Source organism: Saccopteryx bilineata, chromosome 5 (genome assembly GCF_036850765.1).
Source record: "Saccopteryx bilineata isolate mSacBil1 chromosome 5, mSacBil1_pri_phased_curated, whole genome shotgun sequence".
In the NCBI taxonomy this organism is placed as follows: Eukaryota; Metazoa; Chordata; class Mammalia; order Chiroptera; family Emballonuridae; genus Saccopteryx; species Saccopteryx bilineata.
In genome coordinates this window covers 3,182,235-3,209,493 of record NC_089494.1, presented here as the reverse complement: position 1 = coordinate 3,209,493, position 27,259 = coordinate 3,182,235, and the positions used below count along the sequence as shown (strand labels likewise).

Below are 27,259 nucleotides of genomic sequence, written 5' to 3'. Positions count from 1 at the left end.
GCTCGACCAGCCCTTCCCGTAAACATCGAAGGGGCCCAGCTCTGCAGAGCAGAAGCCCCCTGGGAAGGGTTGCTTCCATTCCCCCGCAGGGAGTCCCTTCAAGGACTGTCTCTCCGGCCCTCAGCTTAGGAAGTGTAGGATTGTGGGGCATCGTACCATGGGCCCGATGTCTCCGATTTCTCCTTTCGGTCCCCTCTGCTGGCTGTCCCGTCCTGAGTCACCCTGAAAACAACACAGGTCAGCAGGAATGAGCCACGTGGGCAGGAAGAGAACACCTGACGTTTGCTTTAGGAAAAGAGAAGCAAGCGTGTGCAGCTTTTCTTGCCTCTCTCTTTATAAAGCCTGTAAGGAAATGACCGTCACCTGGCCAGCCATTTGTCCTCCAGGCTAGGACGAGGTGACAGTGGGGGCCCAGGGCACCGTCCTCCCTGGGGCTAAGAGTGTTTGGCCACCCCTACAGTCAGGGCCAGTGGGAGCAGGAAGGATGCCATCTGAACGGGACTGGCAGAGAGACTTCCGTCCACGTCCCCAGTAATATTTTTCCCTGACCTCTCAGCCCCACTGGATTTAAGTGTCCTGAGACCACATTCTAGGAACACGTCCCAGGTCTGCATGTGACAGGACTTGCAGCTAGAGAGCCAACCCATCCCCAGAACCCCAAAACTGAAGGAAAAGAACAAGTCGTGTATTTTTATCAACACGTCTTAAAGCCACGGCAAAAGTGAAATTCTCCCTTTTGGCCCTCTCTTCCCACAACCCTCCTCCCAGACTCGATGTCAGAGGGTCGATCGATCAGGAATTCTTCTTACCGGGTCACCTCGAATTCCAACATCTCCTCTTTCTCCTTTGTCCCCTTTAGGACCTTTGTCACCCTGAACCAAAAAAGAAAAGAAAACAAGTAGAGACTTAACGGTCCATATCATTGCAACATTGTGTCTCTCTTTTAAAACCACGTTTTTCCGCTCATACATCTTACATAGACCAACATTAGGCATGTACTCATTTGCTAGGAAGGTAAAGTTACTTCCAAATATTTCTGATTTGTTCAGGTCACCCAACAGATATTTACTGGGGACCTGCCTACCCTGTGCAGACACTGGGATTTATTTACTACACAAACTCAGTCCCTGCCCCAAGGGGACACAGTCTCCAAACAAGACAATATGATGTCATCTGTCACCGCTGCATGGAGACAGAGGGAATGCCAAGGGTGAGCCCCCAGAGGAGGTCAGGGAAGGCTGCCTGGAGGAAGCAGTCTTAACACACATGAGTAAAAGAAACAGTTCCTAGATGAAATGTTTACAGTTTTCTCATTACAGCAACAGTGGACAGGCACCTACCCTTCTCCCGGGACTGCCTTTCTCTCCAGAAGAACCGGACAATCCTTTGTCTCCCTGCCAAAGACAATGATAACATGTCATTCCCGGTGCCGTCGCCACCACAGACTGTGCACCGGTCCCTGGGACCCTCAGGACCAAGGGCTCTTAGGGCTCAGAGCGTGTGAGGTCACTTACATCTTCACCGTCAAGACCGTCCAATCCAATCTCCCCCAGCTCACCCTGCGAGGGGGACAAGACAGACAGGTGAGTGCACAAGTCCTGCAGACCCAGGAGAAGCGAGAGATCCCGGGAACGTCTTCAACACGGAAGGGAAAACCTACCTTCTCGCCCGGGAACCCGCGGGAGCCCTAGAAAGGAAAGGGGGAGAGGAGACATGAGCTCCTTCCTGGAGGCTGGCTCTTCAGCCACAGACGAGGGCTGCCCCCCAGCCCCACTCGAAGGCCGCAGCCGCCGAAAATCCCCTATTAGAGATTTCTTTGTTTCGACCGCCCCTCTCACCATCACAGGGAGGTCATACAGCCAGTTTTCCTGGACCTGAGCCCCGTGGGTGGTTTTGGCTCCCTGGGCGGGAGCGGCAGCCCGTAAAGCCAGGGGCCAGGCTGCAAGGCCCCTCTGTGAGTGACTGCAATGTGGGGGCCCTTCCCTTCGGGCACCGGGGGAGAGAGTCTGCCAGCCCTGGCATCCGAGTATTTCATACAGAGGGCCGGCGAGTGCAGTGGTCTCCACTCCTCCCTTGCTCCCCCGCCTCCCTGGCTCCTCTCGGGGTCCTGGGCACCGGTCTTCTCTCCACCCTGGCCCACGTCCTTCCTCTCTGTCCTCGTGATGGCTTTTTTGGCAACTTCCTGTTTCCATAGGAAACTATTTCTGCATTCTCGGGCTCCCTTCCCAGGGCGGCCAGCGCCCCTGAACCCACCAGACTGTGGGCCGCCTTCCCAGGCCAGGCCGGGCTGTCTGTCGAACGCTGAGCGCAGAGAGGCGGGGGGTGGGCCGTCCTCCCCCAGGGGGCACTTGGAGAAGCTGGCCACTTGTGCACATGACGCTGACACCCCCCTCCCACTTGGGCTGGTGCTGTGGTCACACACACACACACACACACACACACACACACACACTGTACCTTTATCCCCCTCTGGCCAGGGCAGCCCTGGAAACCTTGAGTGCCGTTCACGCCGGGCGGACCCCGCTCACCCTGTCAAGGGAGACAAAGGCATGTTGCAGGTTGGAGCTCCTCGTCACCCCGTGTCCCCAGGGTCAGCGGCTCTGTGAAAGGCATGCCTCAGAAAGCAGGTTTACCGCCAGGGGTGCTGAGGGAGCCAGGCGGAGTCCCCAGCGTCCCTGTCCCCCAGGCCCAGGGCACGGCATCCCCGGAGGGAGGGCTCGGGAGGGGACTTCTTGGGGGGCTGAGGTGAGCGGCTGTCTGGGCACCGGGTCTGGGCGGGAGCCGGGCCCCCACGGAGAATGCTCGGTCGGACTGCTCTTCTGTGTGGTCCCCTGGTTCCCAGCTCTCCAAGGAGGCTGTGCCCATCCCTGATGCTGGCACCACCCGCTGAAACCCTGGGAACTCACCTCCTCCCTGTGGGACCCTGGAACCCCAAGGCAGGGCGGGGCGTTCTATCGTCTCAAAGCCTTGCAGAGCATGTCTATCCCGGGTTCCACTTCCTGACAGCACTACCCACCCTCCACTGGACCCTGAGACCACTGATCATCCAAAGCTTCCCCGGGGACTCTTCCTAAAACGCGTTACCCGACGACAGCCTGAGGCCCCCCCTGCACCCCGGTCCCGCTCACTCCCATCTCCGCTTGGGTCTCTAACTCAGCAGACACTGAATAGACCAGATCCGGTGGCCCCCTCTCTCAGAGGCCGCTGACCCCTCCCCGAGGAACAGAAGGAGTAAGAGCCCCCTCCCCTTGGCATGCCGAGGGCAGCAGACTGCACTCCGCCCTGTAGAGAATCTGGGTAAAGGTTTTAAGGAAGTCGCGAATTAATCTTTGCCCCGTGGGAGGGTCGCCGGAAACGGAACCGATTTTTAACTCCACCATTCAATCCCAACAGGAAACGGAGAGGGAATAACAATGTAAGGAACAGAACAAGTTCACTTACGGGTCCGCCCTCGTCACCGGGGTAACCGCGGTAGCCATCTTCCCCGGGAATGCCCTGAAACAAAGCAGATCGGTTCCTGGGTCATTAAACCCAAGGGTTTGGGGAGGTTTTTTCCTTTTTTTTTTTTTTTTGCTGTTGTTGTTGTTGATGATGTTGTTCTATATTTAAGCATCTTCCTGACCCCTTCCATGTGGTAGAGAGGTGATGCTAAGATTTAGCACGGCTTTGGGGATTCCCTTGGCTTTGGGGGTTCCCTTGAACTTGACCGGTGTCTCCTCACGACTGACTGCTGTGCAGGTATTTATTCCTCCTATCAGGATCCTGAAGGCTCCCGATCAACTGAGACGTCCCGCCTCCTCCCTCTGATTCAGAGGCAGAGGCTGAGCATCCCTTCGCCCGCCCACCCACCCATCCTCCTGCGGTGAGCCGTGGTCTGGGACTCCCGCGGGCTCCCTGCCGCCCACCCGCCCATCCTCCCGCGGTGAGCCGTGGTCTGGGACTCCCGTGGGCTCCCTGCCGCCCACCCGCCCATCCTCCCGCGGTGAGCCGTGGTCTGGGACTCCCGCGGGCTCCTTGCTGCCCACCCGCCCATCCTCCCGCGGTGAGCCGTGGTCTGGGACTCCCGCGGGCTCCCTGCCGCCCACCCGCCCATCCTCCCGCGGTGAGCCGTGGTCTGGGACTCCCGCGGGCTCCCTGCCGCCCACCCGCCCATCCTCCCGCGGTGAGCCGTGGTCTGGGACTCCCGCGGGCTCCCTGCTGCCCACCCGCCCATCCTCCCGCGGTGAGCCGTGGTCTGGGACTCCCGCGGGCTTTCACGTTCATTCACGCGGCATGAAGAGCCAGTGTGTGAAGGAACACATCCTCTCCTGCCCGGGGATGGGGAGGAGGGAGTGGACATTCGGACACGAGCCTGCTCCTAGGATCTTCCGTCCTACAACATGGGGAGCCCCCCTGTCCCCTCAGTCTCCATCTCCAGCCAGGGGAACGGCGGGCTTCTGCCGAAACCCAGCCTCAGGGGCGAGAGCAGGGCAGCGCGGCCCTACCTTCGGCCCGATGCTGCCGATGGGTCCGCGGTCTCCCCTTTGTCCGGAGCATTTGCAGGGCACCCCGCAGCAAGCTTTCTCAGCAATGTTGTCCTGCCAAGAGTGAAAAAAATAAAAGTTCAAGTTTTCATAAATGCCTGCGAGAAGAGAGAGTCCCTCCCACGTGGCGTTCACTCAGAGACGGGCCACCAGGACGGGGGAGGGAGAAAAGCTGAGAACGTCAAGTGACTCTTCCTCCCAATGGGAGGTGACCCGTCGTCCTCCTGTAGGGGGACAGTCCTTATTTTGTAAATTCCATCCTCCCTCGAAAAGTGTCCTCCTACACGTCCTCTTTTTTGATATTGGAAGACTCATCTGTGAATGTCCATATTGGATCGATGCAGAGCCGATCTATTGCCTGTGATGTGACGTATCTGTATCTCAATGAGTACTTTTTTCTTACAATTATTATTAAAAATTAATAGGGATGTAAGCATAATTACAATATAAAATATTGCAAATGTTTTTACTCTGCATTTATCATATGATAGTGTGTTATTGTTGCAATGAATAAAATGTTTCTTTTCTTTATGATATTGTTTTCTTCAATTTATTTTTGTCCTCCTTTTCAATGTGAAAAAGTTGGTCACCTTACAACAACACTTCAGCTGGGGCCTTATTTCTAGAAGCTTCCAACAGAGAGGCAAGTTTCAAGTGTTAAGCCTCGCGTACGGGCTTTTAAGCTCCAAGGAGTCAAACCCAGCACACAAATGGCAGACGGTCAGCTCAGAAGGCAGGGCCACATGCCCCCTTTTCCAGAACTGCTGCTCAGGTCCTGGACCCCGGCGCCCGCCCGCAGGTGGACTTGGGCGCGGCCTGGTGGGGCAGACACAGCGGACCCTGCCTCCCAGCCACGAGCGCCACAACTCGGGGCCACCAGTGCCCCCACGGCGCAGCACACACCCTTGATATTCCCTTCCCTCCCCTGCCCCTGACCTTGCGTGGGAAAGTGCACGCCCAAAGCACCTTTCCACCCGCCAAACTCACGGAGGTCAAGTGCGTTTCCTGACGGTGGCTCCCTAGAGTTTCCACTCCGCCCGCCTCCCAGATTCACCTCCTAACTCAACATCTTTCCAACCAACTGTTTCAAAGCCCTAACTCCAGGGCAGGGAAGAAGGCAGAGAGCAGGAGGGAGGCCGTGCCCGTTCACCCCATCGTCCACCGCTGCCACCACCAAAGGACCTCGGAGCGGACCGCCGGGCCCGCCTCTCCCCAGAGCCTCCCCCAGCCCCTGCCAACGCTCCCGCTGAGCGAGGCTGGACCCATGGAGGGCCACGGAGGAGCCTCCGTTGGCTCCACAGGAAACGTGAAGGGAGGGCACTGAAAGCACTTCCCCACTCCACCCCCACCCCCCAAAAAAGGTCTTCCCTCTCCCTGCTTCTTTTTATGATCGTCATGGGGGCTTCCCAGCGCCACAAACATCACTTCTGTTTGGGCACCGTCTGCCTCCACATGCTGCCTTCCCGGTGATCTCATGAAGGAGAAGACGCGCGCTGCAGGGCGCGGAGGAGACGCTCAGGGGAAGATGCCAGCAGGTCCGGGGACCCGCTTCCCGGCTCGCTGTCTCTCCAGCTCTGCGGTCTGACCTGGGACAGCAGCAGGGCGGGCCCCCAAGTGCAGCAGCAGCAGCAGAGGGGACACATCGGCCACCCCGAGGTTCCTCGCCCGGGGCCTGGCCATAAGTGACTCCATTTTCTTGAGAAGTGGGAAATGGCGCTCTTTAAACTGGTTTGGGGAGGAGGGGGGCGGGCCGGAGACAGAGAAACGCTCACCAGCTGCTCAGCCAGCTCGTAGTCCAGGTCCAGCAGGTTGAGCCACAGGGGCCTGTTGTACGTGAAGCCCCGCCCGAACTCCAACTGCATCAGCTGCTCCAAATTGGCCACGCGTTCCAGGCCCACCAGGATCAGGGCTCGGACACCTGCACGGGGAGGCACGTTCCCTCAGCTTCGCGGGGGCCCTGGAGAGCCATGGCCCCTTTTGTTTGTTTGCTTGCTTGCTTGTTTGTTTGTTTGTTTGTTTAAAGAAATCTTCAGTATGTCCTTTGACCTTGAACTGAAACCTGTGTGATCGAGCTAGCTGGCCACCCTGCCCAGCTGACATCCTGGAACTCTTGAGCTCAGAAATGAAACCGGTGACTAGCAATACGGGCAGGGGGGGGGGCCCTACGAAGTGCCTTCGCACATGAATCCCCACACTCCGGTCCTGCCTCACGCTGTGGAGAGAATGAAAGGACCACACCTCCCCCCCTCCCCCAAATCGGATAAGAGCGACTTCTTCTCCACGGCTCAGGGAAAATGAGCAGCACACAGACTGTTCTCGTGATCAGACTTATGCCTCCATAACTTTTCTCCTCAGCCCTCCGGAGCCAGCAGCCACGCTGCGGCAGACGACGCTCCCCCGTCCCAAAGCCGCGGACAGACGGAGACGACATCTGGTGACAGGCACCGCCACTTACCCAGTCACCTTATGTTTGGGAAGAGTGCTTTCACTTACTGCACGTGAGAACACATGCTTATTTAGTGGTGTCGTGTCCTTGAGCAGGGATCACGGACAATATGGCAACATTTTTTTTTGGCCGCGAAATTAATTCCTAGTGTATGTGACGTCGCTTCAGTGAGTCCAATTATTTTTACTTTCTTTGGCCAAAAGCATCCTGCCTTCTGGATGTTGTACAAACCTGAATGAGCCTGAGAACCCCGCGGGACCCGTGCCAAGACTGGGTCGGGGCTACACACAGGGCACCCTGGGAAGCCCCACCCCGTGGCCCCTCAGTGGGCGACAGACAGAGAGCCCAGGCGTCCCGGGGGACCCCGTAAGCGATTCCTTTCTGTCCAGCGGAGCAGGGCATCTGCCTCCCCCACGGCTTTGTCTCGCCATCAGGAAGCCCCGGGACCTACCTTCTTGCCGGAGCTCGTCCGACGCCCTTTGTAAATCTCCCAGATCGCCATCGACCCCGTCGGTAAAATGAATGACCACCTGACAGGAAAAGAATGAGTCAAACGCCAGCCGAGACTACAGAGAAGCATCCCGGGTTCTGGGGAGGGAGCTTCGCCGGTTCGAATGCCCTTCCTGCATCATCTTAACTGCTGGGGAAACTGAAGGCCAAGGCGGAGACACCCTCACCCCGTGTTCCTAGCTCCCTGCTCTCGTGCGATGAGTCAGGTGGACAATGCATGGGGCGCGCTGCCGGGCTCGATTTATTCAAAAACACAAGCAACAATGAAAATAAAAAGTTATGTCACTCTCCTGTGTATGTGACGTCGTTTCTGGAAATAGTACGTGTGTGTGTGTGTGTGTGCGCGCGCATGTGCGTGTGCACACATACTAAATACATGTGTAGGTACAGAGAGGGAGAAGTATGAATAGGGAACGGAACTATTTAACAGGGAGGGCTGTAAATCTGGGATCATCACAAATTCAACTCATTCAAGCTTAATTATTGATTTCCAAGATTTTCTTTTTCAATTTTAAGTAAAACTATTTAGTAGAAGAAGAAAGACGGCCCTGGCCGGTTGGCTCAGCAGTAGAGCATCAGCCTGGCGTGCAGGAGTCCCAGGTTCGATTCCCGGCCAGGGCACACAGGAGAAGCGTCCATCTGCTTCTCCACCCCTCCCCCTCTCCTTCCTCTCTGTCTCTCTCTTCCCCTCCCGCAGCCAAGGCTCCATTGGAGCAAAGATGGCCCAGGCGCTGGGGATGGCTCTGTGGCCTCTGCCTCAGGCGCTAGAATGGCTCTGGATGCAACAGAGTGATGCCCCAGATGGGCAGAGCATCGCCCCCCTGGTGGGCATGCTGGGTGGATCCCGGTCAGGCACATGCGGGAGTCTGTCTGACTGCCTCCCCGTTTCCGGCTTCGGAAAAATGAGAAAAAAAAAAAAGAAGAAGAAGAAAGACTGCATTTCAGAATATTACAGCGGGTTGAGTGAAGAGCTGTCACACACAGGCACTAACCAACCCCGGGAAAGGTAAAGAGTGTTACGGAACACCAAGGTATCCCTCCTGACCGGCCACATCCAGGAATTGCACAAGACACCAGACCAGGGGACGCCCTGCCCACCTTCACACTGTCCGGCGAGGACTGCCTGAACTTGGTCTGGTAAGCCTTCAGCGTATCCGCAGTGAGGACGTAGGGGTGCTGGCCACGCATGTTCCGGAACTTCTCAAACAGCTCCGGCTGGTACTCGGCAAAGTCGAAGGCCTCCACGGGGCCCGAGGGCGTGCTGGCCACCACGGACACCCGCACGGTGGGCATCTGGCCGCCGCTGCAGCTGAGTCTTTGCATCTGGCTGATTCTGTTCAGGATGATGTCCACCTTGGACTCGAGGCCCTTCTGAGCCACAAAGACATTCTGATCTCTCGAGCCATCAAAGCCCAGAATCACATCCACGTTACAGGCTGCCAAGGAGGAAAGCATGTGATTTAAGAGGAGCTGTGGAAATGAGCTCAGCCTACAGGCACAGCCCTGGGACACGGACTGGGGCGTCAGGCTCGGGGGCAAAAGGAGACCTTCTGTGGCTGATCTTGGGGAAGCAACTCGAGCTGCCTCGCTCACAGGGAGAGCTGGTGCTGACCGTTAGAAACTGACACTGCAGCCATTTTGATATGTTTGCTTTTGCCCTGACGGATTGGCTCAGCTGTAGTGTTAGCCCGGCATGTGGAAGTCCCGGGTTCAATTCTCAGTCAGGGCACACAGGAGAAGAGACCATCTGCTTCTCCACCCTTCCCTTTTCTGCTTCTCTTTCTCTCTCTCCTTCTCTCTCTCACATATACTCTCTCTTCCCCTCTTACAGCCATGGCTTGAATGGTTCAAGCAAGTTGGGCCCCGAGTGCTGAGGATGGCTCCATGACCTCGCCTCAGGTGCTAAAAATAGCTTGGTTGCCAAGCAACAGAGCAATGCTCCAGATGGGCAGAACATCAGCCCAAGATGGGGATTGCCGTGTGGATCCTGGTCAGGGCATATGCAGCAGTCTGTCTCTCCGACTTCCTGCCTCTCATTTTATTAAAAAAAAAAAAAGAAAACAAAAAAAATATGTTTGCTTTTTTTCATAATAGTAATCAGTTTGGGTGCAACGTACAATTGCTGTTCAGATGCCTCCCGGTTCGCGCTTTAAACTAAACACACTTGAGAGCTCAGATACTCTGATCTTCTACACTCGATTAAATAAACTTGTAAACAGAAACAGGGATCAATAAGTCTGAATTATTTGGGGGATGAAAGAATAGGAAGAAAAAGTACATCTGGTAAGAGCAAGAAAGATAGGTGTCCATGCTTAGCCTGGAAGAACATCGGATAACTGGCAAAGTGACCACCAGGACTCAACCCGCCGGGACACGAGTGAATGTCTGAAGTAACCAAGTGCCCACGGATTCTGCAGGCCAGTCCAGGGGCCCTAGATAACCAAGCCCCCCCCCCCCCCGCCCCGTGCACATACCCACAGCAACAAGGCAGGACTGGAAACAAGCCCGCAAAGGGGAGTACCTTTGGCCACATCGGTCACCCCCGGACATAAGGTCTCGTGCATGGCGCCATCCAGGGTCTCCAGGACTTGCTCCTTCAGCTCCGACAGCTCCTGGACGTTCCCCACGCGGAAGGCCGTGGCGCTGTTGGAGGCGATCTTCCCGACCTCGGCGGAGTCGATGCCCCCCACGCCCACGGCGAACACCTTGATGCCCCTCTGGGTGAGCGCCAGGCTGGCGTCCTGAGCCTCCTCGACGGGCTTGCCCCCCATGATCACGAACGCGACCTGCGGGACCCGCTGGTCCTGGCGGCTGCCCGCCTCCGGCACGAAGTGGTTCAGCCGCAGGTGCTCCAGGCCCACCTTGGTGTTGGCGTGCCTCCCCCCTTTGTACACCACCTTGTTGATGGCCTCGATGATCTGCTGCTTGGTGGAGAAGTCCTTCAGGAAGAACTCGTCGGTGGGGTCGGAGTTGAACTGGACCAGCCCCACCTGGATGGAGTCTCCCTCCCCGTACACCGTGTCCACGATCTCCGACACGAAGTGCAGCACCTCCTGGAAACTGTTCCTCTGGAAATTGATGGAACCGTCCAACAGGAACACGATGTCTGCTTTCTTTTTATCTAAAAGGAACCCGCATGAAAATGAAGAGAACTTCGGATTCCACGCCCACACACATTAATATACGAACTGTAAATCAAAACGATTGAAGGAAGGCGTTCCTGTAACTTATTCACAGTGAACGCCTTGGCTCTCTAGCCCACGCCTCTCTGGTTTCCGAATCCACAGCCCTCAACGGGTGATGCTAAAAACCAGATCAATGATCAATCATTGGAACAAAAAAGAAAGAAGCCGTGTGGACTCCGGGGGACTGAGTCTCGGTTATGCCACACGGAACAGCAACTCCGCCCCGGATGCAATGGTCCATGACCTCGGGGGTTCTAGGTCAACCCTTTCCTCTGGTCAAAAGTAAAGGGTGACATCTGGCAAGAATCAGGGGACACGTGCCAGAGGCCAAGTAAGGACAGGCTGGCGGGAACAGGTTAGAAAATGGGAAGCAGACCCCATGTGCCTTTGGAGGGTTGCCGAGAGCTTTGTGGGACCCCGCTGAGAGCCAGTGGCACGTGGGCTAATTTCTGAATTATAGCAAGCGGCCAAGACCAGAGTAGAGAGCGTCAGGGATTGGCCAACTTCAGTGATGCCATCCTACTCTGAGAGCCCACGGTTATCGCTCAGAGCAGCTTCACAGACCCTCGCCACGGGCCTGCGTGAGCTTCACGGAAGAATCCGTGACCCTCTGCTTTCTGGGATATGTTTTCTTCTCCAAGTTTCAACTAAATTATTATTCCGGTATTTAGTTTCTAATGGCATCTGTAGCCACAACCTTCTGGGATGAAAATTATTCAAACGCATGCCAGTTACATTTTTTTTTTCAACTGAAAGTCCCAGCCTGTAATCGTGGGTCTCACAGCTCCTACCTGTGGACGGAGGGGAAGGGACGTCCACCCCCGGAGGTGCAGGGGTGATCCAGGAGGGTCCAAACGAGCTCATGACCCTCTCCTCGAGGGTGGGGAGGTCCCTGAGCTCCCGCACGGTGAAGACCAGCCGGGGGTTGTTCGTGATGGTCTGCAGCTCCGTTCTGTCAGCGCTCTGGTCCCCGACCCCTAAGCTGACGATCCCGGAGGAGCGCAGCACCTGGGCAAACCTGGAGACGTCGTCCTGGGACTTCCCGCCCAGGAACAGAACCAGGTGCTGGGGCACGCCGTCTTCTATGCGGCTCCCGGCGGACTTGACGAAGAGGTTCTTGGCCACAAACCCCAGAGCTTCGCCCGCGTTCAGCGGGGACCCCCCTTTGAACCTCAGGCGGCGGATGGCTTCGATCACGGCGGCCTGGGACTTGTAGGACTTCAGGTAGAATTCGGGGAAGACCTTGTTGCTGAACTGCGCCACCCCGATCCTCACTTTGTTGGGGCCGATGTTGAGCCTTCGGACCAGCCGGATGATGAAGTCTCGAGTGTGCGCCAGGCCGTCGGACCTCACGGCGTCGGAGCTGTCGATGAGGAAGACGATGTCGGCGGCCTCGCTCTCCACAGCTGGGGACAAAGGGGACAGAGGAGCAGAGCTCAGGGCCCGACGGGGAGCCGTCCGTTTCTGTCTGCGCTGGTTTCTGAGTGTTTTTCTGAACGCTGCCTCACATTACGCCACACTTAGTGTGAACACGATAATCTGAGTCATGCGTGTTTAACTCTTGGGCTTTTTATTTTTTAATGAATCATTAAAATTGGGCCTTTTTCACCCAATGTGAAATAGTGTAAGTTCTCCAAAACTTTCTGAATTCACACAAGTTTGATTCTGGCTTGGTGGTCAGGGTTCTAACTAATTTGTAAAAATAAAAGCAGTATCTAGAAACAAACCCTGGAAACTATACTCTACAGCAGGGGCCCCCAAACTACGGCCCGCGGGCCACATGTGGCCCCCTGAGGCCATTTATCCGGCCCCCGCTGCACTTCCGGAAGGGGCACCTCTTTCATTGGTGGTCAATGAGAGGAGCACATTGACCATCTCATTAGCCAAAAGCAGGCCCATAGTTCCCATTGAAATACTGGTCAGTTTCTTGATTTAAATTTACTTGTTTTTTATTTTAAATATTGTATTTGTTCCGTTTTGTTTTTTTACTTTAAAATAAGATATGTGCAGTGTGCATAGGGATTTGTTCATAGTTTTTTTTTTATAGTCCGGCCCTCCAACGATCTGAGGGACAGTGAACTGGCCCCCTGTGTAAAAAGTTTGGGGACCCCTGCTCTACAGGCTCGTAAACTGTTACAACCAGAAGGGACCGAAATCATCCAGACCAATGTCTCCGTTGCACAAAAAGAGAGAGACAGTGGAGGCCAAAAGTCCTCTCATCCTCCAGGGCCACCACTTAGCTACTGCACACCCAGATGAGCCCAGCGGTCTCCCAAAGGGTCACCTGGGTGTTAACATATTGGCTCACCTATATGTCTAGTGTTTATACAAAGTTTTTTATTTTCTTTTACTTTTCTTTTCTTTTTTATTTTTATTTTTTGACAGAGAGAGGAACAGACAGACAGGAAGGGAGAGAGATGAGAAGCACCAACTCATAGTTGCGGCACCATAGATGTTCATCGATTGCTTTCTCATATGTGCCTTGACTGGGAGCTACAGCAGAGCAAATGACCCCTTGCTCAAGCCAGAGACCTTGGGCTCCAGCCAGCGACCATGGGGTCCTGCCTATGATCCCACGCTCAAGCCAGCGACCCCGCACTCAAGCCGGATAAGCGCCTGCTCAAGCCGGCGACCTCGAGGTTTCAAACCTGGGTCGTCTGTGTCCCAGTCTGACTCTCTATCCACTGCACCCCTGCCTGGTCAGAACAAAGATTTTTATTTTCAATATTACCCCTCACATTTCTTTACGTGAGTCCACTGTTTAGCTATAACATCTATCAAGCAGTCCTGTTCCCCTCTGCGTTAGAACCCTAGGGTCTCCTTGGGCGCCATGCATCAAACGGCTCCTACGTTTCCTCTCGACAAATCCAACCTGCCTTCTGCTTCGTACAGAAGTCGCCGGGCAGCTCAGCATGGAACCAGCACGGCCGACGCTAAGCGTGTGGGGGAACTGAACCCCAGACACAGAGGCGTGGAGAGGCTGCCCCCTATTCCGTGCGGCCAGGCTCTGGGTTCTCCTGGGGAACAGCAAAGACCCCCGAGAACACCAGCGTCGGAGAAGGTGCCCGGTGACCATGACGGGTCAAAACAAGAGTGAGGGCATGCTCTCATCCTACGTGAACACGAACACGAGGACGAGGGAGAGGACCCGACACCCTTCTCTCCCGGCAACGAGCAGTGACCATCGCTTTCTCGGACAGTTACGGCCGTAAGGTTGAGCAAAATGCCCCACCGTAGAATTACTTGTATTGTCTTGGCAACAACTGATCCGAGCCAGGTCCCATTTCCGGAGGCTTTCCCCGGGGTCACCCACCACAGGCACAGTTGAGTCCTGTCAGAAGTCTTCCCTAGTACCGAGATATCCCATGGTCCACCATCCTGTCCATATTCTATCCTTGCAAGAGGCCATAGGTCCGTCTGGCTTAACCACAGGTGAACCTTTATTTTCACTTAAGTCCTCATGGCCCTGGCCGATTGGCTGAGTGGTAGAGCGTCAGCCCAGAGTGCGGACGGCCCAGGTTTGATTCCCAGTCAGGGCACACAGGAGAAGCGACCATCTGCTTTTCCACTCCTCTCGCTCACCCTTCTCTCTCTCTCTCTCTCTCTCTCTCTCTCTCTCTTCCCCTCCCACTTCAGCCTGGACACTGAGGATGGCTCCATGGAGCCTTAACCTCAGGTACTAAAAATAGCTCCATTGCAAGCATGGCCCCTGATGGACACAGCATTGGCCCAGATGGGGGTTGCCAGGTGGATCCCAGTCTGGGCACATACGGGAGTTTGCCTGTCTATCTCCCCTCCTCTCACTTGAAAAAGAGGGGGGAAAAAGCCTGACCAGGCGGTGGCACAGTGGACAGAGCGTTGAACTGGGGTGCAGAGGACCCAGGTTTAAAACCCCGAATTCACCGACTTGAGCATGGGCTCATTTGGCTTGAGCACAGGCTCACCGGCTTGAGTGAGGGGTCAATGGCTTGAGCATGGGATCATAGACATGACCCCATGGTCGCTGGCTTGAGCCCAAAGGTCACTGGCTTGAAGCCCAAGGTTGCTGGCTTGAGCAAGGGTTCACTTGCTCTGCTGGAGCCCCCCAGTCAAGGCACACGTGAGAAAGCAATCAATGAACAACTAAGGAGCCACAACAAAGAATTGATGCCTCTCATCTCTCTCCCTTCCTGTCTGTCTGTCCCTATCGGCCCCTCTCTCTGTCTCTGTCAAAAAAAAAAAAAAAGGAAAAGAAGAAATGACTTTTTGAACTCATCCTGAGCACCACGGATCTCTGAGCCTGCTACTTTCTGATGGCAAAGACCCTCGGCTCTGCAGCGAGGACAAGCACTCGGACTCACCGGGCGGAGGAAAGCGGGTACTGGCCAGCAGCCGCTGTATCTGCTCCGCGGTCAGGGTGGCGATGGGGGTCAGCAGCTTCTGCTCCAGGCCGGGCAGCTCCCGGAAGGTGCTCACTGAGAACACGTACTCGGGGCTCAGGGAGATCTTGACCAGCTCCTCCTGGTCGGCGTGCCTCGCGACGGCGAAGGGCGCCACGCCGGACTGCTTGAGCTCCGCCACCGGGTCGTCCACCTCGTCCTCGGACTTCCCGGAGGAGATGAGGACCAGGAACTGGGGGACGCCCTCCTCGATGCGGCTCCCCAGGGGCCTCTTGAAGATGTTCTTCGCCACGAACTCCAGGGCGTTCCCGAGGTTGAGCCGCCGCCCGCCCTTGGGCTGCAGCCGCCTCACCGCGTTCTGGACCTCGTCCTTGCTGGAGTGGGCGTTGAGAAAGAACTCTACCTTGGTGTCCTCGCTGAACTGGATGACCGCCACCCGGGTCGTGTCAAAGCCCACGTCCAGCGAGTCCACCAGCCTCTCAATGAGGTTCCGGATGTGCCGGAACTCGGGGGCGGCGCTCTGGGACCCGTCGATGAGGAAGACCACATCCTTCTTGTTGGCAACACCTGCGAATCAAACGCTGTCGTGGGTGTCACCTTCGCTGGCACCTGATTTCTTATTGTTCGCAAACTCCCCCCCATGGTGTGTCACCTGACAGGCAAAGTATCCTACGTGCTGGTAAAACACCTGAGTCCTGGCACAGCGATTGCCAGTCAGGCAGAAGAGGAGGGACCGGCGGAGGAGCAGGATGGGTGACTCTGAGGGAAGCAGGGACGAGACACACAAGAGCCACATGGAGACAAGGTGAGGATGGTGTTTGGGGGAAAGGGGGCCTCAGCTGTGACGGAGGATGCTCGTTGGTCAAGCAAGGTGGCACCTGAGAACTGAGCGCTGGGTTTTGCCAGGTGGAAGGGCATGCTGTGCGGGCTGGTGAGAGCGATGGACACAGTGAGTACGTGCAGAGTGGAGATGAAGGGAGTGTAAGAACCCATCCCAGTGGAGACGGAGGCACCACTGCAGGGGACGCATGGGGGACAGCGTTTACCTCGGAGAGAAAGCAACATGTTTGTAGCCTGCAGGAGAGCACTCTGCCCATCCTCCGTGCAGAACTAGTGACACAGGAGAGGGAAGAAGCAGGTGACACCGTGAGCAGGTGAGAGGGGACCCCAGGGAGCAGAGACAGGTCCCCAGGGCCCAGGAGGGAAGCTGAGGGGCAGACACCTGCGTGCGGGAAGGTCACATGGTGCATCTGACTTGCAAGTCTCAGGGGGGCCAGGGGGTTCCACGCCCCATCTCACGGTGAGCTGAGGGAGGAGAGCGCAGAAGAAGCAGAGTGGGGAGGAAGGAGAATGGGGGGGAGTCATTTTAAAGAGCGGACACGTGACTGGGCAGGAACGCCTCGATGGTAAAAGCAGATGCCCGGGCACATTCACCGTGGCGAGATGTCCTGAGGGCGTCCTCGGACACCGGCAGGTTGGGAAGGACCGTGTGGAAACACTCCTGTGGTGAATAAGCTTTGGAAAGGCTGCGTCCCCTGCTGTGCTGGAGATACCCAAAGCCCCCTGCCACTTCTGGCCCCCCGAGACCAAACACCTGCTCTCCCTAACTCTTCGTGGGATGCTAGTTTACACCTTATACGACAGAGGGAGTATAACGGAGAACACTCCGCAGCCCTCACCCCAAACAAGTAACCCCAGAATGTTTCAAGGAGCAGAACGATCCGAGGAGCCCCCTCCTCACCTGGCCTCACGGGAGGGGGCAGGACAGGCCGCAACCTGTTCACCTCCTCGCTGTTGAGCTGGGTCACCCTCTGGGAGATGTCCTGCTGGACGTCCTGCAGCTGCCCAAAGGTGGGGACGGCCACGGCAAACTCTGGGAGGAAGGAGATGACCTGCATCTCCGAGATGTCGGCGTCCCCGATGCCGATGCCGATGGGCACGGCCCCGCCCCTCTTCAGGACCAGCGAGGGGCCCGCCACGTCGTCCCCAGACCTGTCGGCCGTGAGGACGATCAGGAGCTGGGGGACCCCGTCCTCTATCCTGCTCCCGGCAGAGCTGGTCAGGAGATTCCTCAAGACAAAGTCCAGGGCGGCCCCGGTGTTGGGGGTCGGCCCCCCGAGCAGGGCCAGCCTGCGTATGGCCTCGAGCACGCCCTGCTGGTCCATGTAGGAGTTCAGGTAGAACTCGGGCCTGGTCCGGTCACTGTACTGGACCACCGCCACTCGGACGCGGTCTGGGCCCACATCCAAGCTCTCCACCACTCTCTGGACGAAATCTTTCAGCAGAGGGAAGCCACTCCTGACGCCGTCAGAGCCGTCGAGCAGAAACACCACGTCCTTTTCACCTGAAACTGAGAGGGGACAGCCCGGGTGACTCGCACAGGACACGCGAGGGACAGCTTCCTAGTCACTGTGGTGGGCGGAGTGACGGTCCCCCACCAACACATCCCAACTCGGGATTCCCAGAACTTGTCGTGGGGGGTATCCTTACGAGGAGGAGACAAGAGGATCGGGTGCAGAGGAAGAAGCTATGAGGACGGAGGCAGAGGCCAGGGCAGAGAAGAGATGCCATGCTCCTGCAGTGGAAGGCGGAGGAAGGGCCACCAGCCAAGGAATGCTGGCGGAGTCTAGAACGCTAAGCAAGGCCGGGAAACGGAGAAGCCACCAGGACCCTCCAGGAGGTCCAGACGCCCAGTGGAACTGGTTTTAGCATGTCCGGACTCGAAAGCTGGAAGACGATGAATGGTTTTTGTTTTAAGCCCCTCATTGGGTGGTCATTTGTTTATAGGGGCCAGAGAACACGGATGCACCAGTAGATGCAGGTAGCCCCTCCATGTTGGCATTGCTCGACACCTGAGGGCGGACGACTGTTACCTGGCAAAGGAGTGCTCAGGAAGAATCACGGAGGGGTCAGAGAGAGACAGATGGCAGACCCTGCACAGCCACGACCATGTTACAGATGGGCAGTTTCGATTAATTAGTTGCAAGTCACAGTGGGTTAAGGGGCAGGGGGGAAAAATGTAACCTACATGTCTGGGTTACAATCCAAAACAAACAGTCAATGGAGAAACTCTAGAGTCTCCTGTTGTTAATCTAAATGATGACACGTGAAATTTATTGCTCTGTTCACTGCCTTGGTATCAGCAAATGGAAAGTGGCTGAACACAAAGGCATAATACAGACAGAAGATTCTCAGGCAGCCTGTGCGGTGAGAATGTATCCACCTCTCATCATGCCTTGCGTTTCTAATGAATGTAGCAAAGGCATGCTAACACAATGACACCCACTTAAAATAAGATACAGGGAGGGCTGTGGTAGAAGAAGAAGAAGGAGAAGGAGAAGAAGAAGAAGGAAAGAAGAAGCAGCAGCAGCCTGGTTTAGCTACAATGTAACCATGTTTTGTGGCTTTTATTGTGCATCCAGTAAAAATTGTGCTTTTTTTTTTTCTGAAGTGAGAAGCAGAGAGGCAGAGGACAGACTCCCGCATGCACCCAGACTGGAATCCACCTGGCAAGCCCCCAATGGGGTGATGCTCTGCCCATCTGGGGGTTGTTGCTCTGTTGCTCAGCAACTGAGCTATTTTAGCGCCTGAGACAGAGGCCATGGAGCCATCCTCAGCTCCTGGGGCCAACCTGTACCAACCAAGCCATGGCTGTGGGAGGAGTAGAGAGAGATCAAGAGGAAGGAAGTGAGAGGGGGAGGGATGGAGAAGCAGATGGGCACTTCTCCTGTGTGTCTTGACCGGGAATTCAACCTGGGACATCCACATGCCGGGCTGACGCTCTACCACTGAGCCAACTGGCCAGGGCCAAAATTGTGTTTCTTAAAAGGATTTTTAACTACTGAATTGTCTACATCTTTATCATGATTCTTATCATGAAATACTCCAATGTCCCTAAAAATAATCACCCTGATTCTCCTGTTTTGCCCTTAAGAGCAGTTAGAGAGTCCAAGCGGGGGAAAGAAAAAATCTTATTTCATTGTTCCAGCAGAAACCCTCTATTAATTTCCCACCTTCCCTGCAAACCCAAGGAAGTCTTCAGTCCGAGGACCCCGGAGCCAGCCCTCCGTGGGAACACCGCGCCGCAGTAGCAGCCGGAAACTTCTACGCCGCCGTACCTGGTGCTGGCGGCCCGGTTTGCACGGTTTTTAAGAGATTCACAATCTGCGGCTGCAGGTCTCCGATCTTGGGCAGCGACTCGGCCGCCAGGATGAAGGCGGGGGACGGCACGACGAGCTCCAGCTCAGCAGGGTCCGCGTTCTTGGCCTGCAGGACGAAGGGCACCAGCCCGCTCTGCTTCACCCTCTGCGCCGCCTCCTCCACGGGGTCGCTCGACCTCCCCGCCACCAGCAGCACCAAAAACTGGGGCACCCCGTCCTCGATCCGGCTCCCCGCCGACTTCACGAAGACGGATCTGAGCGCGAAGTCCAGGGCGGAGCCGACGTTGAGGGGCCGGCCCGTCTTGATCTTCATCTTCTTCACCAGGTTCAGGATTTCGGGCTTGTTCAGGTGCTCGTCAAAACGGGACTCCATCCTGACGTTGTCGCTGTACTGAGCCACGGCCACGCGGGTCCCGTCCGGCTTCACGTCCAGCTCGTTGATGACCTTGTAGAGGAAGTCCCGGACGGTGGGGAACTGGCCCATGATATTGGCTGAGCCGTCGAAGAGGAATAAAATGTCCCGCTTGCTTTCTGCAAGAAGGAGGAGAGGAAGGTGAGGAGGACACAATAAGGTGCAAAGACGCAACGGGCGTCAAACCAAAACGTCAGCCCGGCAGCACCGGCCTCTGGGAACGGGCGTCTACGCAACACACCTGCCGATCACGGCACCAGCAAGGTGAGACAAAACGCTCGCCCCGCCGTCATCAAAACGTCCATTTCAAAAATAGTGCAAATTTGCAAAGGACGAGGGGTCACCAGACAGGCCTACCCGGTCGATCATCTGGGTTTGTTTTGTTTTCTAACAGAACAAGACCGTGAAAACCCCAGAGGGCTCTGTTCTTGCACCAGGGAAGGAAGGCAATCGCTCTAAGACAGACGCTGTGTTTCAATTATCAGCTGAACCACGGAGCACGTGGTCCTTATCGTTCTTTGGCTTAAAAAAAAAAAGATTGGCCTACTGCTACTGACCAAAGGCCTGTATGGGTTAATCACCCAGGACACGAACGTATGGACTCGACCTGGATTGTCTTTTCATTAAGTTGAAGGCTATGGATGGGGACCCAAAATAGTGTTTATCATTTGCTCTGTGGGTTGGCTTCTAGTCACTGCTCTCCAATCTGCTGTATTTAGACAACAACAACAAAAAAGGGGGGGTGACAGCCCAAACGGGGCTACAACAGGTAACAGGAACACAATCTTCTGTTTTAAACAATCCTGAGGATTTGTGGGACCAGGTTTCAGTGGTCTGAGCTCTCTGGCCACCCATGCGATGCTAGCAGGCTGGTTGAGCTAATGACGCTTCCGTGTCTCTCCACCACATCCATTCACCCCCAGAGCAATGGTCCAGACTTCCTTGGCCAATCGTCTTACCATCACATAAAGCAGGGGTCCCCAAACTACGGCCCGTGGGCCACATGCAGCCCCCTGAGGCCATCTATCCGGCCCCCACCGCACTTCAGAAGGGGCACCTCTTTCATTGGTGGTCAGCGAGAGGAGCCTAGTTCCTATTGAAATACTGGTCAGTTTGTTGATTTAAATTTACTTGGTCTTTATTTTAAATATTGTATCTGTTCCCGTTTTGTTTTTTGTTTTTACTTTAAAATAAGATATGTGCAGTGTGCATAGAGATTTATTCATAGTTTTTTTTTATAGTCCGGCCCTCCAATGGTCTGAGGGACAGTGAACTGGCCCCCTGTATAAAAAGTTTGGGGACCCCTGACATAAAGCCTTCTGATGGGTGTGTAACAAATGATTTTCTAGATACAGCAGATTTTGGACAAGGTAAGAAATGTCACCAAAAGAAAAGAACGGTGACTTCCCACCGAGCCCGAGGCCCCCTTGGGGGTGGCGGGGAGCTCGTCTCTGTCTAGCTGCACACTCTCACCTCCACCTGGATTTGCACCCCAGAATCTTCACAGGCATTGGGAAGGAGGGGGTGGAGGGAGAGCCTCTGGACAAAGAAACAGAAGCTGGATTGTCTAAGCCCTGCCTTCCCTGACGGGACGCCCTGTAGACAGAGAATGCAAACTTCCCGGCACAGTGTCTCAGCCCCCCACACACACACACACATACACACACACAAACTCCTTCAGCCAGAAGGAGTCAGTCGGCTTTCTACGACTTTCCCGGGTTCGCCAGGCTCCTGAGTCCGGGTTGGGCCGCCTGCCCGGCCGGGAGGTGCCCTGAGAGGGAGCTGGGAGGGAGGAGGGGGGCTTTACCTGGCTGAGCAAGGAGTACTTCCTCCACACCTCCACTAACATAGGTGGTTAGGGGCTGAATCAGCTGCTGAGGCAGAGCCGGCAGGGAGCTGAAATCGTCCATGAGATACACCAGGCTCGGGTTAAACGCAATGTGCTCCAGCTCGGCCTTATCCGCCTCCTTAGCCCCCACACAGAAGGTCAGGACGCCCTCGCGGGCCAGCGCATTGGCGGCTGGCAGGTAGGCGTCCTCGGACCGCCCGGCCATGAGGAGCAGCAGGAGCTGCGGCACGCGCTGCCGGATCCGGCTGCCGCCGGCCTCGGTGAAGTGGTTGGCGTGGACGTAGCGCAGGGCCGAGCCCGCCTTCAGGCCCGACCCTCCCTGGAGCTGCAGCCGCCTCAGGTGGGCGAGCAGCTCGGGCTTGGTCTGGTACGTGTTTAGGGAGAACTCCGTGACCGGAGTGTCGCTAAACTGCACTAAACCCACACGGATACTGTCGCTTCCGACATCGAGGCCGTGAACTACGTTCGTGACAAAGTCCCGCACGTAGGGGAAGTGGGTGTGTCCGACGTGGAGCGATCCATCCAAAAGAAAGATGATATCCCTTTGGTTTGCGTGAACTGCGGTGAAGCACAGAGAACAAGGTGAGACACGCACGCCCGCCCGCGTGGGGGGTCTCCTCATGTGTGCCCGCACCGTGGGCCACACATGCCGACACGTAAGACACAGGACACAGTGAGGCAAAGCACGCCCGCCTCGTCGAACACGGCCGAGGGCGGCCCGGTTCCCTCCGGAGCGACGGCTGCTGGCAAGGCACCTGGACAGCCACGGTCATGAGACGGAGATGGCTCACAGAGAGACAGACGGCCAGAGGCAGGGGACTTTCAACCAACAGCAGTGGCCGGAATCCTTGAGCCAGAGCACTCTTCCTCCCGGGGAACTGATTCTGCAAGGGTTGCCATGCACTCTGCCTCTCTTGCATCTCAGACCACGGTCACGGCCAGGTTTACAGGCGCGAGACTGGGTCCCCCGCGGTTCACCTCTACGCGTCCGCAGAGATTTCCACTCACAGAGAGATCAGGAGGGTTAACCCACATTAACCTGAGAACGTGAATTCTCTTATGACTAAAAAATAGTCAATCAATAAAACTTAGTAAAATTCATCTGTTCTCATCTTGAGGTCTCCCTAGGAGCACCCCACCCATTTGTCATTTTCTACTGTCCCTTCTCTTCCTAACGGGCGTCACGGGGTTGCCGGGCGGTAATCCGACAGACAGGGTGCCCTTGGGAATCCCCGCAGCTGAGGTCACAGGGTGGCGGAAACAGGTTTAAATGCAAAGGGTCTACTCGCTGCGCTTGGCTGAGGGTGTGCCCTCGAAGAGAGTCAAACCTGCCGTTCTCAAATGAGTAATGTGTTTTCCAACACGTTGAGTACATGCCTTCACGGGGGGGGGGGGGGTATTTCCCGTCTCTTCCCTGGTGTCTCGCTAACATGCAAACCTAACAACTCGTTTTATCCTATGTCTTCTGACATTGTGCTTTGACTATGAAAGTGTGGATTAAAATCTTTAAGGAAGAGAGACAGGGAGAGAGGCTCTTAGACCAGCGAGCACACGTTCATGCAACATAGACCAGGCTCCGAGCGCTCCTCGGGGGCGAAGCTGTGAGGCAGGGAAGCTTTGTCTCCTCAATGCACCTTCATTAAGGACGGTGCATTATACGTATTCCGTGCGTCAGCCCATAGACTGCTAGCGTGTGTGTGTGTGTGTGTGTGTGTGTGTGTGTGTGTGTTTTAAAGTAATTTTCCACTGATAATCATGTTAAATGAGGGATTTGAACAGTCCCTGAGTTTTTCTCTTTCCACCCATTCATTCACTATACACCCCACGAAAGGACGTCCCTCAAAGAGAGAGGAGAGAGGGTGTTGATGTTCTGTGCGGGTTGGGGTTGGGGTTGGATGGCTCAGAAACCGGCCCTCGGCTCGGGAGAGGAGGCATCACGCTACGTGGTGGGGGAAGGAGGCTGGCAGGTGTCACCGGGAGGCACAAAGCACTGGGACCTGAGGAGGGTTGGGAACAGAGAGGTGGCCTCCTCGGCGACCAGGTTCAAGGACAGGGGGGGCCCTGGAGCCTGTAGTTGAAGTCACACAGCTCTCACTGCGTGACTGTGGAAGGAGTACAATTCTGGTGTGGCATCTGTGGACAGGCAGGTGTGTCAAGAGGCACCTAAGCTCAGGGGACCCGGAAACCTGAAATCAGTCTCACTTATTGCTCTGAACGTGAGTAAAACCTCCTCTTGTCTCCCAAAGGCTCTGCCCGGAAGTCACCCTTGCGGTACAGCCAACACCCTCCTACCCCCCCCCCCCCCCGTACCTTCGGTGGTGCCAGAGAGGGTCTTGAGAGGCGACAGCAGGGCGGGCAGCACGCTCTGCAGAGGGGCGGCTCGGAACTCGGCCGGGCTGAACACCAGGGACGCGTCGAAGGCCACATCCCTCAGTTCGGTGGGGTCGGCAGCCTTGCTCCCCACGGCAAAGCACAGGATGCCGTTCCGCTTCAGCTCCTGGGCCGGCTGGCTGACCGCGTCCACGGACTTACCGCCAGTGATCAGCACCAGGAGCTTAGGGACGCCCTCGGCGGCCCGGTGGCCGGCGGCGCTGGCGAACAGGCTGTTGCGCACAGAGTCCAGAGCGGAGCCCGTTCTCAGGGCCGGGCCCCCCAGGGGCCTCATCCGGCGCACGGCCGCAATGGCGTCCCTCTTGTTGGGGTGGCTGTTGAGATAGAACTCTGGCCTGACAGTGTCTGCGTACTGAGCCACGGCCACCTGGACGAGGTCCGGTCCGACCTCCAGCCTCTGGATGACTCTGGCAATGAACTCGCGGACGGCGTTGAACTCGATCTGTCCCAGGGCCGACGAGCCGTCCACCAGGAAAACTATGTCCCGCTTGTTGACTTCGACGACTGTAGGTAGCAACACGAGCAGGTGAGTAAAGCCGTCCTGCCAAGCCCGTTCCACTACGACTCTACACAGCTAACTCCATTCACAGAAAGTTCCCGTTGGCCCTGGCTGACGCCCGGCCCGCGGGGGAGCCTGTCGTAACACAGACCCACGCGCGTCCGGACGGCGGCCGCCTTCCCTGCCCGGCTGGCAGGCTGGCATCTATCCCCCACCCACTCGGCAGTGTTTACAGAATTGTTGCCCAGAAAGAGATTAAGTGTGAGTGGCCACCTGGCTAGCATGTTGTCACTAAAAAAAAAAAAAAAAAAAAAAAAGGCCAGAAAGCTCTATTCTGCCATAAACCTATGGCTTGGGTTTCCAAGGCCAGGATGAACCCATAGCTCCCCCAACAGAAGACGACGTCAGTGTCTGCTCAGAGGGCCCTCTGCGTCACGGCCTTGGTCTCATGAACACCGACCGCCAAGTGCAAAGCTGAGGGCAGGCACCCCAGTCCTGTTTTACTCTCCGTGCCGCGATTATTATTATTATTATTTTTTTTTTTTTTGAGGCAGAGAAAACAAACTAAAAAATTATTTGGAGTCGTAAAACTTACAAAAAGGGAAATCAACATCAAGAACCCGTAACTGGCCCGGGAGTGTTTTCGGCGACAGCCCCGTGTCGTGAGGGTTCTGAGCCACACGCGGTGAGGGCGTGACGGCTTCGAGACGGATCTGGAAGAAGCTAAAGCGCCTCCACCCCACGAGACCTCTGTCCCCTATCGTGTCAGCGCGTGGGCCACCCGCCTGAGTTACGGGAATGAAGGCTCCAGTCAGCCCACCGGGCCCCATGTGGAAACCGGCAGGGCTTCTGGGGCGTGCCAGAACACACCTGGTAAAAGCTGCCTCGGAGTTCTCAGTGTCTTACGTAACCATGGGGTCGAGAGGCGCCTCCAGCGCTCCATGTGGGCAGATGGGTTCTATAGAGCATTAATTCACATGACATCTGACCACACTGACATGACCCAGCCCAGACTGTTCTTTAAAAGAGAAAACATAAGCCCTAGTTGGTTGGCTCAGTGGTACAGCGTCGGCCCCACGTGTGGATGTCCTGGGTTTGATTCCCAGTCAGGGTACACAAGAGAGGTGCCCATCTGCTTCTTCACCCCTGCAACTCTCACTTCTCTCTTTCTGTTTCTGTCTCTCTCCTCCTCCTTCTCTCCTGCAGCCATAACTGGATTGGAGTGAGTTGAGGATGGCTCCACGGCCTCCACCTCAGGTGCTAAGAAGAGCTCAGTTGCTGAGCAATGGAGCAAGTCCCAGATGGGCATAGCATCGCCCCCTATTGGGCTTGCCAGGTGGATCCCAGTCAGGGTACATGCAGGAGTTTATCTCTGCCCTCCCTCCTCTCACTGAATTAAAGAGAGAAAGAGAGAGAGGAAAATGTGGACATGCCCACAGATACAGAGCACATCCTGGGACAAGCACATGGGGACCATGGCTTTGGTGTCAAGTTGTGATGGAAACGGTAAGTTTCGAGTCCTCGGCTCTGTAGAGACCTGCAGACACGTGGGATTCTCAACACACATGCAGGTGAATCATACATGTCCCACACCCTCTCCCTCTCCTTCCCCTGCTCCCTCTCCTTCGCTCTGTAAAGGACATGCATGTGGCCACACAGTTAGCCACGTGTGCGCTCTGTACACACAGACAATAACAGAGGCTACACCTGGGTCCACAGACTCTCACACACACCACACAAGAAGGGGCTGCTACCGGTCTCCTCAGTGCAGAGCTCCCCAAGTTTGACAAGAGGTGGACACCGTCTATGATGGATGAATAAGAAGGGGACAATTCAATGCCCGCCCTGGTCCCTGTGGCTCATGTCACCTGCCGGAGTGGCAGCCCTCCCCTCTCCTGCAGGGACACCGCCTCCTTTCCGAAGAGGCGCCTGCCCTGAGGGAGCCTCTTGGTTCTTTCACCCGGTTCCGCTGGTTTGAGTACCTTGGTTGGGAGGTGAACCTGAGGTCCCGCTGATGGGTGGCCTTTGGCCCTCCCCTCCCTGTTGACTGACACCAGCACATGCCCCAGGTCACAGCTTCCCCTGCAGCCCTTGCAGCCAGCCTGGGACCGGGCGGCCATCCTCCCACTGTTTCCAAGCAAATTCTCCTCAACTGTCCGGACCCCCATCACGCTATCTCCTCTCCACCTTACTGTAAGGGTGACTCAAGCCTGTTCTTCTCAGTGAGTCGGGGACACTGGCTTCCAATAAAGCATGTCTTCCTGTCCCCAGCCCCTGTCTCTAGAATCACAGGTGGCCTTTCTGTCTTCAGAAATCTCCCTAGAATCTTAGTCGCCGCCGCCCGCCCGGCCTTGTCCCTTCAGCTCCTGCTGGCCCCACGCCCTCCACACACCCGGAGCCCCGAACCTGCTCACCCTGGCTCCCTCTGGCCCCACGCCCTCCACACTCCCGGAGCCCCAAACCTGCTCACCCTGGCTCCCTCTGGCCCCACGCCCTCCACACTCCCGGAGCCCCAAACCTGCTCACCCTGGCTCCCTCTGGCCCCACGCCCTCCACACACCCGGAGCCCCAAACCTGCTCACCCTGGCTCCCTCTGGCCCCACGCCCTCCACACACCCGGAGCCCCAAACCTGCTCACCCTGCTCCCTCTGGCCCCACGCCCTTCACACTCCCGGAGCCCCGAACCTGCTCACCCTGGCTCCCTCTGGCCCCACACCCTCCACACTCCCGGAGCCCCAAACCTGCTCACCCTGGCTCCCTCTGGCCCCACACCCTCCACACTCCCGGAGCCCCAAACCTGCTCACCCTGGCTCCCTCTGGCCCCACACCCTCCACACTCCCGGAACCCCAAACCTGCTCACCCTGGCTCCCTCTGGCCCCACACCCTCCACACTCCCAGAGCCCC

General features: G+C 56.4%; 1 protein-coding gene across 3 annotated transcripts in view; it reads right to left on the bottom strand.

The window, feature by feature from the left end:
- The window catches only part of COL6A3 (collagen type VI alpha 3 chain), an 88,995-nt gene that overhangs the window by 34,776 nt on the left and 26,960 nt on the right, over positions 1-27,259 (bottom strand). For 2 of the 3 annotated variants that reach the window (XM_066278857.1, XM_066278855.1), the window contains 18 exons: positions 23,775-24,359; positions 21,423-22,022; positions 19,162-19,734; positions 16,785-17,393; positions 15,005-15,610; positions 11,456-12,070; positions 10,001-10,600; positions 8,578-8,915; positions 7,421-7,499; positions 6,296-6,441; positions 4,485-4,577; positions 3,442-3,495; positions 2,458-2,529; positions 1,661-1,687; positions 1,515-1,559; positions 1,341-1,394; positions 810-872; positions 157-222 (listed from right to left, as the gene is read on the bottom strand). In XM_066278857.1, coding sequence (XP_066134954.1) covers positions 157-222; positions 810-872; positions 1,341-1,394; positions 1,515-1,559; positions 1,661-1,687; positions 2,458-2,529; positions 3,442-3,495; positions 4,485-4,577; positions 6,296-6,441; positions 7,421-7,499; positions 8,578-8,915; positions 10,001-10,600; positions 11,456-12,070; positions 15,005-15,610; positions 16,785-17,393; positions 19,162-19,734; positions 21,423-22,022; positions 23,775-24,359 — 5,225 coding nt within the window. The remainder of the gene's footprint in view (positions 1-156; positions 223-809; positions 873-1,340; positions 1,395-1,514; positions 1,560-1,660; positions 1,688-2,457; positions 2,530-3,441; positions 3,496-4,484; positions 4,578-6,295; positions 6,442-7,420; positions 7,500-8,577; positions 8,916-10,000; positions 10,601-11,455; positions 12,071-15,004; positions 15,611-16,784; positions 17,394-19,161; positions 19,735-21,422; positions 22,023-23,774; positions 24,360-27,259) is intronic. The other variant, XM_066278856.1, reaches the window with a different exon arrangement.